This window comes from Bos indicus x Bos taurus, chromosome 25 (genome assembly GCF_003369695.1).
Source record: "Bos indicus x Bos taurus breed Angus x Brahman F1 hybrid chromosome 25, Bos_hybrid_MaternalHap_v2.0, whole genome shotgun sequence".
NCBI classification, from domain to species: Eukaryota; Metazoa; Chordata; class Mammalia; order Artiodactyla; family Bovidae; genus Bos; species Bos indicus x Bos taurus.
Genome location: NC_040100.1, coordinates 25,624,689 through 25,639,224, shown reverse-complemented (window position 1 = coordinate 25,639,224; position 14,536 = coordinate 25,624,689). Strand labels below are relative to the sequence as shown.

General features: G+C 44.6%; 1 protein-coding gene across 1 annotated transcript in view; it reads right to left on the bottom strand.

Moving 5' to 3' along the window:
- Positions 1-4,361: 4,361 nt before the first annotated feature.
- Positions 4,362-14,536, bottom strand: part of COQ7 (coenzyme Q7, hydroxylase) — a 34,985-nt gene continuing 24,810 nt past the window's right edge. Inside the window, exon 6 of the mRNA XM_027527401.1 lies at positions 4,362-5,363. Within this exon, the coding sequence (XP_027383202.1) occupies positions 5,355-5,363 (9 nt within the window). The 3' untranslated portion in view covers positions 4,362-5,354. The remainder of the gene's footprint in view (positions 5,364-14,536) is intronic.

The window sequence follows — 14,536 nt, the reverse complement described above, 5'->3', positions numbered from 1 at the left end:
CCTCCACCACACAGAACAACCTGATGAGAGACGGTCTATTTTTACCCACAGTCCCTGGGGAAACTGAGGTGTAGCCATAGGATACATACTTTGCCCAAGGTCATAGAGCTGCTGCTGCTGCTGCTAAGTCGCTTCAGTCGTGTCCGACTCTGTGCGACCCCATAAATGGCAGCCCACCAGGCTCCCCCATCCCTGGGATTCTCCAAGCAAGAACACTGGAGTGGGTTGCCATTTCCTTCTCCAATGCATGAAAGTGAAAAGTGAAAGTGAAGTCGCTTAGTCGTGTCCGACTCTTAGCGACCCCATGGACTGCAGCCCACCAGGCTCTTCCGTCCATGGGATTTTCCAGGCAAGAGTACTGGAGTGGGCTGCCATAGGTCATAGAGCTAGAAAGTAGCAAAGATGAGATTCAAACCCACGCTTCCTGTGCTGGTATTTTTGCCCACCCTACCACCCCCATATGCAAACTGCCTCTTGTTTTCAAATGGGCATGTTTTCCTGGATCTGGGGCAACAGAGCAAAATAAGACATATGGAGGGAATTTTTCATAAAGCTCAATTCACAGGGGACTCTCAACTCATTTGAAAATCAGCACACGGCAAAAGAAAGTCAAATTTAGTTCAAAGTAGATCGGCATAGGGGCTTGGATCACACTTGCATCAAAATTCATTAAGTGATCCTCTTCAAGTTTGGGCATTTCGCTGTATCTAAATTTTGCCTCCAAGAAATCACATACACACACATCAGATTCTAGTAAGTGATACACCTGCTGAAGTGTGCTGCCTCAGCAATTGCCTTTGAAATGTAACAAAAATAAGACGGGGACCTCCCCAGCAGTCCAGTGGTTGAGACTCCGAGCCTCCAATGCAGGGGGCACGCACGGCTCTGGTTCCTGATTGGGGGACTAAGGTCCCCCATGCTGGGTGGTACAGCCCCCAATTTTTTTTCTCAAAAAGCTGAAAAAAATAAGATAGATGGAGAGAGGGATGGAGGAATATACAAATGTGAGAAAGCCATCAAGCTAAACAGTAATGGTAGAACAGAAGAACGGAGAAGGCAGTGGCACCCCACTCCAGTACCCTTGCCTGGAAAATCCATGGACGGAGGAGCCTGGTAGGCTGCAGTCCGTGGGGTCGCTAAGAGTCGGACACAACTGAGTGACTTCCATTTCACTTTTCACTTTCATGCATTGGAGAAGGAAATGGCAACCCACTCCAGTGTTCTTGCCTGGAGAATCCCAGGGACAGGGGAGCCTGGTAGGGTCGCTAAGAATCAGACATGACTGAAGCGACTTAGCAGCAGCAGCAGCAGAACAGAAGAAGTGGGTATATCAGTGTTCTTTGTACAGTTCTCTCAATTTCTCTGTGTATTTGAAGATATTTTTAATATAATATTTTTAATATAATGTTGAGAGAGAAAAGGAATATTTGAAAATCTGTTAGGAGGTTGCTGTTGTGGAAACTGATACTCTGTCCCCTGTTGGCCATCACAGTCAGAGTTTTCTCCAGCATTAAAAACCAAATTTTAGTGGTTGAGCACCTGATGAAGCGGTTGGTTTGAGTTTATGGGCCAAGTTGTGGCAATCATATGTATCTTTGGGCACTCGGCTTGAATTAAAGTGATGAACAGGACAGTCCATGCTATTTAAAGAACTTTCTGCCACACCCTGAAGCATTTTTACGTAGCTGTGAACTAAAATTCATATTGTACTGCAAGACAGGAAAAACTTAAACATAAAAGTTTTCTCTGCCCTTTGGCCTCCTCTCTGCCCGCACTGTGCATTGTATATCTGCGTTATTCATCGACCAAACCTCCCCATTGGCAGAAACACCTACTCAGTTCTAAAAAGCAGTATTCTCCCAACATCAACAGGACAACTCCCGAGGAGATAACTTCCCTTCTTGATCCTGTAAGGCGCCATGATGACCCAAGACCCACTACTGTACTGCTAAATTGTGAAGCTGTTGTTATCATTGAAGGTACTTCCCTCTGTCTCAAAAACTTTTATAACCATGCTTGACCTCCAACCAAGAGAACAATTCTTGGAGTTTTCTGAGAGGCTGTTCCTAGGTTATAATCCTCAATCTGGCTCAAATAAAACTTTCCATTTCTTTTTTTTTCCTTTTTAATTATTGTCTTTATTTTTTTTTTAATATAAATTCATTTATTTTAATTGGAGGCTAATTACTTTACAATATTGTATGTTTTCCCATACATCAACATGAATCCACCACAGGTGTTCACGTGTTCCCCATCCTGAACCACCCCCCCCACCTCCCTCCCCCTCCCCTCCCTCTGGGTCATCCCAGTGCACCAGCCCCCAGCATCCTGTATCATGCATTGAACCTGGACTGGCAATTCATTTCACATATGATTTTATACATGTTTCAATTTCTTTCTTACATCAGCTGATTGATTTTTTTGGTCATAGCTGAATCCCAACAATTTAAATTTTCATATGATATGGTTCTAATACAGTCATTTAAAAAGTCTGTCCTTTAAGAGTATGTCCTTCCACTCTGTTCCAGGTTTAAGTAGCCATTTTCTTCTGAGGAGAAATGGATAGAAATGATATTCACAAGAAGGATTTCTTTCTTGAAGTGCTAAGAGCAAAGTGAAAACTCAGCGATCCCAGGCCTCTCAAATGTGGGCACGGCTTTTATCTGCTTCATGCCCCGTTATCTCCCCAGTGCCTGGCACAAGAATCACTCACTGAATAAATATTTGTTGAATTCACTTCACAGGCCTGTGAAATCTGAAGGGCTGGGGAGAATAAAAGCCTGCAGCAAGATACGAGAAGTCCTTACTGACCCCATGGACTGCATGGTACCTGGCCCCAAACAGGTGTCCTGTGATCATCTGCTCAGGACACGGTTGTCAAGGCATTCCCACCAACAGGAGCAGACGGCAACCTGGCAGGGATGCCCCAGGGTCATCCCCCGCTCCGTAAACTTCACTTGGGACATCTTTCCCACAAGGACGGAAAGCATGTGATGCCCCTCGAAAGCCAAGAGGAACTGTGTGTTTTGACCCCCAAGGGAGGGACACTATGGCTTTGCATCTCTGTTGGATGAGGAAAAAAAGACACCAAAAAGAAACAAAGCAGAGAGGAGCCCAGAACTGCCAAGGGTACAGGGTCTTTCAGAAAAGACATCAAGGGTGCTGTAGCTACTGACTTAATGATGAGCCGGTCTGGTGGAACCTTCCGACCTGGAAAAGATGCCCGGTTTTTAATACTGGTCTCTTTTTGGTGGTATCTTAACCCCTCCACAGGCATCCAAATCTCTACCATTTAGTTTTCTTATCAGAGTTGAACAGCAAAGCCCCATCCCTAAACTGAACCTCACAAAGCTTAGAATTTGGCTATTTGTACCTCTAAGATGGTTCAGGAGAATGTACTTGGAAATGAAGTTAAGATATATGGAAATGGGTGGAAACTGTTCAGGTCTGGAATACAGTTGGAGTGCTTTTAATTTATGTGAATTTTGCAGGTAACCTGCCCATCTATGCTTGAGTCTGGAGCACATGCCCCCATCTTGGTGCGTATGAGATGGAAGCTGGTAATCTGCTGTCCCCTTCAACATGGCCCCAAGAAACAACCCCTTACAGTGCTCAACCAGAGAACACAGTGGTGGGATCCAGCTTTGGAAAAAATAAGCTAGGTGTACAGAGAGACTGTACAGGCTTCTCAGGTGGCTCAGTGGTAAAGAATCCGCCTGCAATGCAGGAGACACAGGAGACGCAGGTTCGATCCCTGGGTGGGAAGATCCCTTGGAGGAGGAAATGGCAACCGACTCTAGTGTTCTTGCCTGGGAAATCCCACAGACAGAGGAACCCCAGACGGCCACAGTCCATGGGTTTGCAAAGAGTCAGACACAACTTACTGACTGAGCACATGCAGACAATACAGTGCTGTATATTCCAGGAATTTAAGAAACTAGTCCAAAGGTATCTTTGCCAGTACGTGGATTTCATCGTCCCTGCTGATGCCGGAACCTGCCCTATTGCATCCCCACACGGGAAAGGATGGGGAGAATGAACACACAGCCCATTTTCTGTGAAACTTGCAGCAACTCTCATCCTCTGGGACGTTTTGGTCAATTGCAGCTTGGGGTGCTCTCGTTGGTGGGTCTGGTGGTCTTTGTCTGACCCTATGAACACACCATAGGCGTACATGTGATTTCTGAGTCTTTGAAAGCTGGCATCACCAGTGACCTTGGGAGCAGCCTTCCCAAATGCCTCCTCGGCTCAGTCTGCTGGTGCTGGGGATGGGCATGAAAGGATGCCCCCCCGTACTCCCTGCTGTTGGGCCCTCCCCGACCACACCGGGCTGCCCTGAGCCTGGGCAGCAGCTTGTTTGTGGCAGGGCACTCTGGCCATCAGCTTCACAAAATGCCGAGCTGCTTTTGTGCTCCTTCCACAGAAACAGAGGCCCTTCACTTTCCTCCTTTGTTAAAGGCGCCTGGAGAGGAAAGCAACAGTGAATTAGGCCATCTTTTTATAGCCTCTCCAAAGGTCAGGCTTTCTTCTGCGGCTGAAAGTGGCCCATGACACACTGCGGGCATCAAAGGGATGGATTATCAGCCTGGCCTTCATGTCAGGGCTGTGCTGAGCACATACTCTACCTCGCTTTTCTTTGGCCAAGCCACCCAGGGCTCAGTTTGATGTGTTTCATTTCTGCTCCTGCGTGACACAGCCCACCAACACCCCCAGCCTGTAGGAGGCCTTGAACAATACTCACGCCCTTCCTCTGGGGCGAGCCATCAGGACCATGCCAGATGTGAAGTGGGTGATTCAGTCCCATGAATCAAGTCCCAAATCCAAACTGGGTCCAGCTTGTCACAGCACAGAGAGGGACCAAGAGCCCGGCATCCATGCATGTCCAGTCATTTTACAGGACAGTCCTCATGCTGCGGTGTGGCTTTTGATCACTTGCAGGTGGGTTACTGATGATTCACTTACCATCCATTGACTCAGAACAGACTTATTGACCACCTACTATGTGCCATGCTCTTCTGTAAGTGCCAGAGATGCACTCAGTGGACAAAACACAGATCTCAGCCATCCTGGGCTGACATTGTAGAGAAGATCCTGGAATTTATTGACTCAGACACTCTTGAGGGAAAATGTTGCCACAGATAAGTAGGCAGGGCAACAGGCACTGACCAGGGCATCCTGGCAAACCACAGGGGACATATGTGGTGTTATAAGAGCTTGCTTGTAGTGGACACAGTCAGGTGCTCCTATAGTGGGAAGAACAGGCATTCTGGAGGTAAGCCGTGCTGGGTTTCAGTCCCCACTCAGCGACTTTCTCACTGGGTCTCATCAACTCTGTGTCTCTTGTTTTCTGGTCTTCAGGTTCCCTGGGTAGTAGGATTAAGTGAAGAAACACATGGAGGGCACTTTGCACATGGGTTGGAGTTTAGAATCTATTGGTTTCCCCTAACTCAATTCAATGCCACCCACCCCCCAAACACACACACAACACACCTACACACATGTGTAAATCTAATAAGTCACTCTTGAATACCTAAAGTCGTTCACTTAGATTTGCATGAACCTTTGTTTCTGCTAGAGGAAAAGGAGGATAAGATCAGTGAGAAAATCATAATAAGCACTATATTCATTGAAGGTTTTCTACAAACGCTAAGTGGTTTTCATGTTCATTGTGTTTCATAATCCTTACAATCTCTGTGAAGCAGGTCATGTTTTTGTTGACCCATTTTAAAGATAAGGACAGTAAGGTCTACATCAGGGGTCAGCAAATATTTTCTGTAAAGGGCCAGCCAGAGAGTTAAGTATTTTGGGTTTTGAGGGTCCAACTATTCATTTTGCATGGTACCAAGAAAGCAGTCATGTTTAACTTATATGCAGAGTACATCATGAGAAATGCTGGGCTGGATGAGGCACAAGATGAAATCGAGATTTCCGGGAAATATCAATAACCTCAGATATGCAGATGACACCACCCTTACAGCAGAAAGTGAAGAAGAACTAAAGAGCCTCTTGATGAAAGTGAAAGAGGAGAGTGGAAAAGTTGGCTTAAAACTCAACATTCAGAAAACTAAGATCATGGTACCTGGTGCCATCACTTCATGGCAAATAGATGGGAAAGCAAGGGAAACAAAATCACTGAAGATGGTGACTGCAGCCATGAAATTAAAAGACACTTGCTCCTTGGAATAAAAGTTATGACCAACCTAGACCGCATATTAAAAAGCAGAGACATTACCTTGCTAACAAAGGTCCATCTAGTCAAAGCTTTGGTTTTTCCAGTAGTCATGTATGGATGTGAGAGTTGGACTATAAAGAAAGCTGAGCACTGAAGAATTGGTGCTTTTGAACTGTGGTGTTGGAGAAGACTCTTGAGAGTCCCTTGGACTGCAAGGAGATCCAACCAGTCCATCCTAAAGGAAATCAGTCCTGAATATTCATTGGAAGAACTGATGTTGAAGATGAAACTCCAGTACTTTGGCCACTGATGTGAATAACTGACTCATTGGAAAAGACCCTGATGCTGGGAAAGATTGAAGGCAGGAGAAGGGGACAACAGAGGATGAGATGGTTGGGTGGCATCACCAACTCAATGGACGTGAAATTGAGTGAACTCCGGGAGTTGGTGATGGACAGGGAGGCCTCCATGGGTTTGCAAAGAGTCAGACACGACTGAGCGACTGAACTGAACTGAACTGAACTGAAGCAAAAGGTGTGACTGGACTGTGATCCAATAAAACTTTATTTATAACAACAGCTACTCCAGCTCAAGATGGCGGTATAGAAGGATGTGGGCTCATCTCCTCCTGCAAGAGCACAAAAATTGCAGCTAGCTATTGAACAACCATCGACAGGAGGATGCTGGAACCCACCAGAAAAAGATACCGCACATCCAAAGACAAAGAAGAAGCTGCAGCAAGATGGTAGGAGGGGTGCAATCATGATAAAATCAAATCCTATACCCACCAGGTGGGTGACCTACAGACTGAAGAACAATAATACCAAAGAAATTCTCACACTGCTGTGAAGGTTCTGAACCCCACGTCAGGCTTCCCAGCCTGGAGATTTGACAAAGAGACTGGGATTCTCCAGGGAATCTGGCCTTGAGGGCCAGGGGGATTTGATTGTAGGACTTCCAGAAGACTGGGGGAAACAGAGTTTTGTCTTGGAGGGTGCAAACAAAATTTTGCACACACCAAGACCCAGAGAAGAAGAGCAATGACCTCACAGAAGACTGAATCAAAACTACCTGCTAGTGTTGGAGGGCTTCCTGCTGAGGCACGGGTGGGCAGGGGCTCACCACAGAGACAGGCACTTGGCATAAACCCTCTTGGAGTTCACCATTAACCCTACTATAGAGCCTGTAGACCCTAGGGCTGGGTTGCCTCAGGCCAAACAACTACCAGGGAGGGAGAGCAACCCCACTCATCAGCAGATAATTGGATTAAAGCTTTACTGAGCAAGGACCTGCCCACCAGAGCAAGACCCAGTTTTCCCCAGTTACTCCCACTGGGCTTCCCCAGTGTCTCAGCGGTAAAGAATCTGCCTGCAGTGTAGGAGATGCAGTAGAATCAGGTTCGATCCCTGGGTTGGGAAGATCCCTAGAGAAGGAAATGGCAACCTACTCCAGTATTCTTGCCTGGAAAATCCCATGGACAGAGGAGCCTGGTGGGCTACAGTCCATAGGGTGGCGAAGAGTCGGACATGACTGAAGCGACTTAGCATGCACGCATGCAGTCACTCCCATCAAGAACCTTACACAAGCCTCTTAGCCTCAGCCATCAGAGGGCATACAGAAGGAGCAAAGAGAAGCATAGTCTCACAGCGGCTAAAACAAAAACCATATTACAGAAAGTTAATCACGATGAAAAGCAGAAAGTTATATCCCAGATGAAAGGACAAGATAAAACCCCAGAAAAACAACTAAATGTGGTGATAGGCAATCTTCCAGAAAAGGAGTTCAGAATAATGATAATGAAGATGATCCAGGATCTCAGGAAAAGAATGGAGGCAAAGACTGAGAAGATGCAAGAAATGTTTACCAAAGACCTACAAGAACTAAAGAACGAACAAACAGAGATGAATAATACACTAGAAGCTATCAATAGCAGAATAACTGAGGCAGAAGAACAGATAAATGACCTGGAGGATAGAATGGTGGGAATCACTGCTGCAGAACAGAATATAGAAAAAAGAATTAAAAGAAATGAAGACAGCCTAAGAGACCTCTGGGACAACATTAAATACACCAACATTTGCATTATAGGGGTCCCAGAAGGAGAAGAGAGAGAGAGAACCTGAGAAAATATTCAAAGAGATAATAGCCGAAAACTTCCCTATCATGGGAAAGGAAATAGTCAACCAAGTCCAGGAAGCACAGAGAGTGCCAGGCAGGATAAAGCCAAGGAGGAACACACTGAGACACATAGTAATCAAACTAACAAAAATTAAAGACAAAGATAAAATGTTAAAAGCATCAAGGGAAGAAGGACAAATAACACAAGGGAACTCCTGTTAGGCTGTTCAGAGGATTTATCAACAGAAATGCTACAAGGCAGAAGGCAATGGCATGAAATATTTAAAGTGATGAAAGGGAAGAACCTGCAACCAAGAACACTCTACCCAGAAAGACTCCCCTTAAGATTTGATAGAGAAATCAAAAGCTTTCCAGACAAGCAAAAATTAAGAGAATTCAGCACCACCAAACTAGCTTTACAGAAAATGCTAAAGGGACTTCTCTAGGTGGAAACACAAGAGAAAGAAAAGACCTACAGAAAATAAACCCAAAACAATTATGAAAACAAATGGTAATAGGATCATACATATCAATCACTATTTTAAATGTAAATGGATTAAATGCACCTATCAAAATACACAGACTGCCTGAGTGGGTGAAAATTTGTGCATGTATGCACTTCCACTTACCACATCACTCTGCCTAAACCCCCAAATTGTATGTAATTATTTTATATTTTAAGTCAATCATGTTCCCATTATGGCTTGCAATTATAAATATATTTTTAAGTTTATATTTATATATATTTTATTTATATTTTATATTTATATTTTATACTTTTGATTGTAAAAACTGATAAACATCTTTTACTATTGTGATTATAGAGCTATTACTCACTTAATACCATTGTATCATGACTGGTCAACAGAAAAATAATAGAATTCCATATCACCAAAACTAGGATCTAATAGAAAAACCTGCAATCATTTCTTAAAATCCAGATGTATATCATAATTATCTGAGAATCTTTTGAGAAATACAAATGCCCAGGTATTGTTTTTTTTTTTCTCCAGCACTCCAGTATGTTTCTAATGAACAGTCATGTTGAGAAACCACTGGACTATATGATGATCTTTTACTTTTATCTAGTTTGTTTCTCTTTTTCTATTTCATATTCAGTGCTCCCATTTCATTTAGGTCATGTTCAATTTCTCCATCTCTTCCTTTTTTTATTTTTGATGTTCTTCCTCAAGGTTTATCAAGCATTGTAGAAAAGCTTCTGTATACATATATATATATATATATATATATATATATATATATAATACATTTTACAAAACATGAATTTTTGCCTAACTAAAAAAATTATGACATTTGGATTCTATTTGTTTGACAGTATGAATAGAATGCTGCTGCTGCTAAGTCGCTTCAGTCATGCCTGACTCTGTGTGACTCCAGAGACGGAAGCCCACCAGGTTCCCCCGTCCCTGGGATTCTCCAGGCAAGAACACTGAAGTGCGTTGCCATTTCCTTCTCCAATGCATGAAAGTGAAAAATGAAAGGGAAGTCGTTCAGTCGTGTCCGACTCTTAGCGACCCCATGGACCACAGCCTACCAGGCTCCTCCATCCATGGGATTTTCCAGGCAAGAGTACTGGAGTGGGGTGCCATTGCCTTCTCTGGGACAGAATGCTAGATTTCTAATTAAAAATAGATATGCAACAAGCAACAATGGTTTACTGTATAGCATAGGGAACTACATTCAATATCTTGTAATAACTTATGATGGAAAATAATTTCAAAAATAATATATGTGTATTTGTATAACTGAATTACCTTGCTGTGTACTTGAAGCATTGTAAGTCAACTATACTTCAATAAATTACATATATATTTAAAAAAAAAAGCTAGATCTGGCTTTTTGGCCATAGTTTGTGGAAACCTTTGACCTACACATGTGACTTCCAGCTCAAGCTCGTCAGGCTGGTGGAGGATGAACAACATTGATACACACTGTTCTGCGTCTTGGTTTTGCTCCACTACTGTGTTTTTTGGGATATGTTTCCATATCACATTAAACAGCCATCTCATTCTTTTTAATTGCTGCAGAGCAATCCCTGGCAGTTAAATCATGGTTTGTTTAGTTGATCCTCTTCTAATCAATGGATGAAGTTCTACCTTCTGGTCTGGAGGTAGGTTACATTTTTTGCTAACACAAATATGATGACACAAATCTTTCACAAAGTCATTTTGCTCCAGGGGAACTGTATCTTCAGAGTAGATTTCTAGGAGGGGGATTGGGGCTTCCAGCTTCTAAGACATGTTGCAGGAAACTAGACTCTTGTGAAGAAGCCGTGTGAAGACGGGTGATCCAAGAACTGTAGAACCTTCCTTCATCCCATGCTTAGCTTGCTGAGCTCCCATGCTGGCAAGCACCAAACACCATGATTAGCCTCCAGATAAAGGTAACTCTAGGAGTCAATGAATTACTAAATTACTATACTGGGACAGGTGAACTTTTATCAATTCTGCCTTCTTGATCTTGAAACTAATTTCTTCACAAATGGCAACCCACTCCAGTATTTTGCCTGGAGAATCCCATGGACAGAGGAGCCTGGCGGGCTACAGTCCACAGGGTCACAAAGAGTCGGACACGACTGAGTGACTTCACACACACACATTCATCTAAAGCAGAAATCTAAACTGTGAGCATCCTGAGAAAAGAGACTGTCTTAGTCCACAGTGAGTGCCTGATTCATCCATTCATTCACAGATATGTATCAAGTACCCACAATGGGTCCTATGCTGTGCTAGATCAGGGACTACAGTGATAACAGGAGAGACAAGGTCCCTGGTCTTGGGAGGCTAAAGCCTGGTGGGGCTTGGAGACAAGGCTGTGATAAGCACTTTGACATAGGACAGATAGAGCATTACAGGAACCCATAGAAGGGAATTCAGGTGGAGGGTTGGCAATCAGAGAAAGCCTTCTTGAAAAAGGAGGTCTACCCTAAGACTTGAAGCCATTCACTAAAAGTGTCAGTTAGGGTTGATAACTTTCGGCTGCTATTAGCAGAAACCAAAAGTAACAATAGCTTAAACATGATAAGCCATGTTTATAAGCCTGAAAGTCCACCTTTCAGGTCAGAAGGTGGACTGTCCAGAAATGGTGGTGGCAGTATTGTGGTCACCGGGGATCTAGAAGTCTTCTATCTTTTGGGGTTGTCATCCTTAGCCAGGGCTTTCATCCCCAACAATGCCTCATAGTTCACAATAACTTCTGGAGTAAGCCATCATATCCATATTCCAGGCTGGAAGCAAGAGTTAGGAGCAGGTAAAAAGGACCAGGTCCAGCTGTCTGCTCCATTCCTAAGGAGCTTTCTGAAAGTCTCACCTAAGAACTTCTGTTTATATTTCACTGACCTCTGCATAGACCCTGGGCACATCCAGGTGCACTGTAGAGAGAGACAACATCCTTTGCGTTGAGCCCATTAAAGAGACAGTGACATCAGGTAAGAGATGATGGTGGCCACTCCTTGTGAAGAGGTGATGGTGGTGCAGAGAAAATGGAATGGTTTTGCATTTTTTAAAACCTGATAAAACTTCCAGATAATCTCCAGCTTTGCTCAAGTCTACTTAGGAATCAATACCAAAGGCAGAGTCTCCTTTTTAGAGTGATTAATTCCCTCCCTTATCTCTGTTTAGAAGACAAAGAAGGAAATGGAGAAGAGGAAGACAAGACTTCCTGCCACTGGAGAATGGATGACCCCAACCGCTGACCCAAGGTGATTTAATAGTCTGAATGCCCCCCCGGGCTCCTAGGGATGGGTAAACATGATGCTCTATGGAACTGCAAGGAGGCAACCATGGCCCAAGTTGTCCCTTCTTCGAGTGGCTTTCTTAAGATCCCCTTCCCTCAGATGGGAATAAAACATGAGGTAGGGAGTGACCCTTAGGAGTCAGGACTCAGCCTTAGCTGATTCCAGGATGGGTGTCTTTTTCTCCCTGTCTGAAGAGGCTTTCTCTCCCCTTCCCATCTTTTCTATACTTTAGGCCCTGCTTTCCTTAATGGCATTATATTGGAAAATGTAGATAATTTTCCCTTGAATACTATCTTATCCTCCCCAATAAACACTTAACACTGTTAGTATTTAGCACCCTTATCCCCTTGACTTGCTTGGGACTGCAAAAATACTTTATGTCAGTACACCTTGATCAATACCAATAACTTTCTATTTTCTAATTTCATATACAGTAACTCTTCAAATACCTCAAATATTTCCATGGTCCTCCTGAACCTTAAATCGTTATTAAATGTCGTGGATTTTAAAAAGATGGGTGAAAGTGAAGCTGAAAGTGTTAGTTGTTCAGTCGTGTCCAACTCTTTGTGACCCCATGGACTGTAGCCGGCCAGGCTCCTCTGTCCATATAATCCTCCAGGCAAGAATACTGGAGCAGGGTGCCACGCCCTTCTCCGGGGAACCTCCTTGACCCAGGGATGGAACCTGTGTCTCCTGTGGTTCCCGCATTGGCAGGCAGGTTCTTTACCATCGAGAACCACCAAGGGATGGTGATTCCAATGAGAGGCCTCTCCACCTGCCAAGGAAAGGGAGCCAAGAGCAATTCGAGGAGGTTAAATTATACATCTTGAGATTCATTCCATGTTGAGGCTGAGGCTGAAGACAGAGGCAAGGACAGATTTGGCCTCTGATTTTGGCAACTGGTGGAGCTTTTAATCTCCAACAACTGTCACTTTATCTGGCACAGGGCAGACGCTGAATTCGTATTTGTGAATGAAAGAAAACTTCACAAACCAGTCTCTTCCTTGATTTGATTTCCTTATTTTTGTCCTATATTCTGATTGGTTTCCTAGTCATCCAGCCCGAAACTCCCCACTGACTCATCTTTCTTTTCGGTTCTGTGTTAGTCAGGGTTCTCCAGGGAAGCAGAACCAAGAGGACACATAGCAAGAAAGGAAGAGACTCATGTGATTGGGGAGGCTGACGAGGGCCAGGATCTGCAGATAGCAAGTCAGAGACCCGGGAGAGCCAATGGCGCGGTTCTCTGTCGAGTCTGGTGACTCCAGACCCAAGAAGGGCCAGTGTTTCCATCTGAGTCCGAAGGCAGAAGGTTGCTGTCCCAGCTCAGCAGCCAGGCAGGAGGAGTTTCCTCCTTCATTTGGGAGGGTCAGCCTGTTGTTCTAATCAGGCTTTCAGCTGATTGGATGAAGCCCACACACAGGAGGGTGGGCACCTGCTTCACTCATCCAAGTGTTAATCTCAACCAAAAGACCCCTCACAGACACACCCAGAATCACATCTGACCAAATGTCTGGGCACCCCGAGACCCACTCAAGTGGGCACATAAAGTTGACCATCGAGAATCCTTTCTGATTAGCCAACAAGTCCTGCCCTTCTTCTTTCCACGCCGTCGTATCCTGCCAGGAAAGAGGCACACATATTGGTGGAGTGAGAGAAGGGACTGAACGACGGGACTGTTCAGAAAAGTGAGGACCAGACGAAGGGAATTCAGGATGGTGATGCGCCAGGGACCCGGGAGCGTCAGAGTTGCCATGACCTCTGGGATCGTGCCGGTAGAGCAGGTGTGACTGGAACTGCTCAAAACACGTGACACGTATTATCTTTAAAAACCTCCATGGTTGCTTTTATTCACATACCATACAATTCACAGATAAAAGATGTACAATTCACTGACTTTTGGTAGACTCACAGTTGTACAACCATCACCATGATCAATTTTAGAATATTTTCATTACCCGCACTCCCCCCAGCCCCAAGCAATCATGAATCTACCTTCTGTCTTTGTAAATACGCCTATTCTGGACATTTCATGTAAGTGGATCACATATTCTGTGGCCTTTGCGATTGGTTCCTTCCACTTAGCATATTGTTTTCATATTTATCCATGATACCCCCAGTGCCATCTTTTACGAGGGGGAAATTAAGGCCCAAAGAGGTTAGGTAATACTTGGTAAGTGACAGAGCCAGAATTCAGACCCGGGTGGTGCAGACCAGCTTTCTAGGCCGCCTGGCACCCCACAGCCCTGACCCAGGTCCTCGTTCACTGTCAAGGGGAGGTTATCATCATGTTCCCTGGGTCTCAGCCTTCCACCGCATCTGGAACCCTCTGCCCCACTTGCATCCACTTAAGACCTGTCTCCATCACAACTTCCTGGGCTCAGGGGACATCAGGCCTTTTTGTCTGCCCCATATCTGTTCTCCCTTCTGGTGAGGGGACTCTGGTTTCCTTTGGGGGAACCACCTTACCCACTCTTGACCCACGTGGCTTG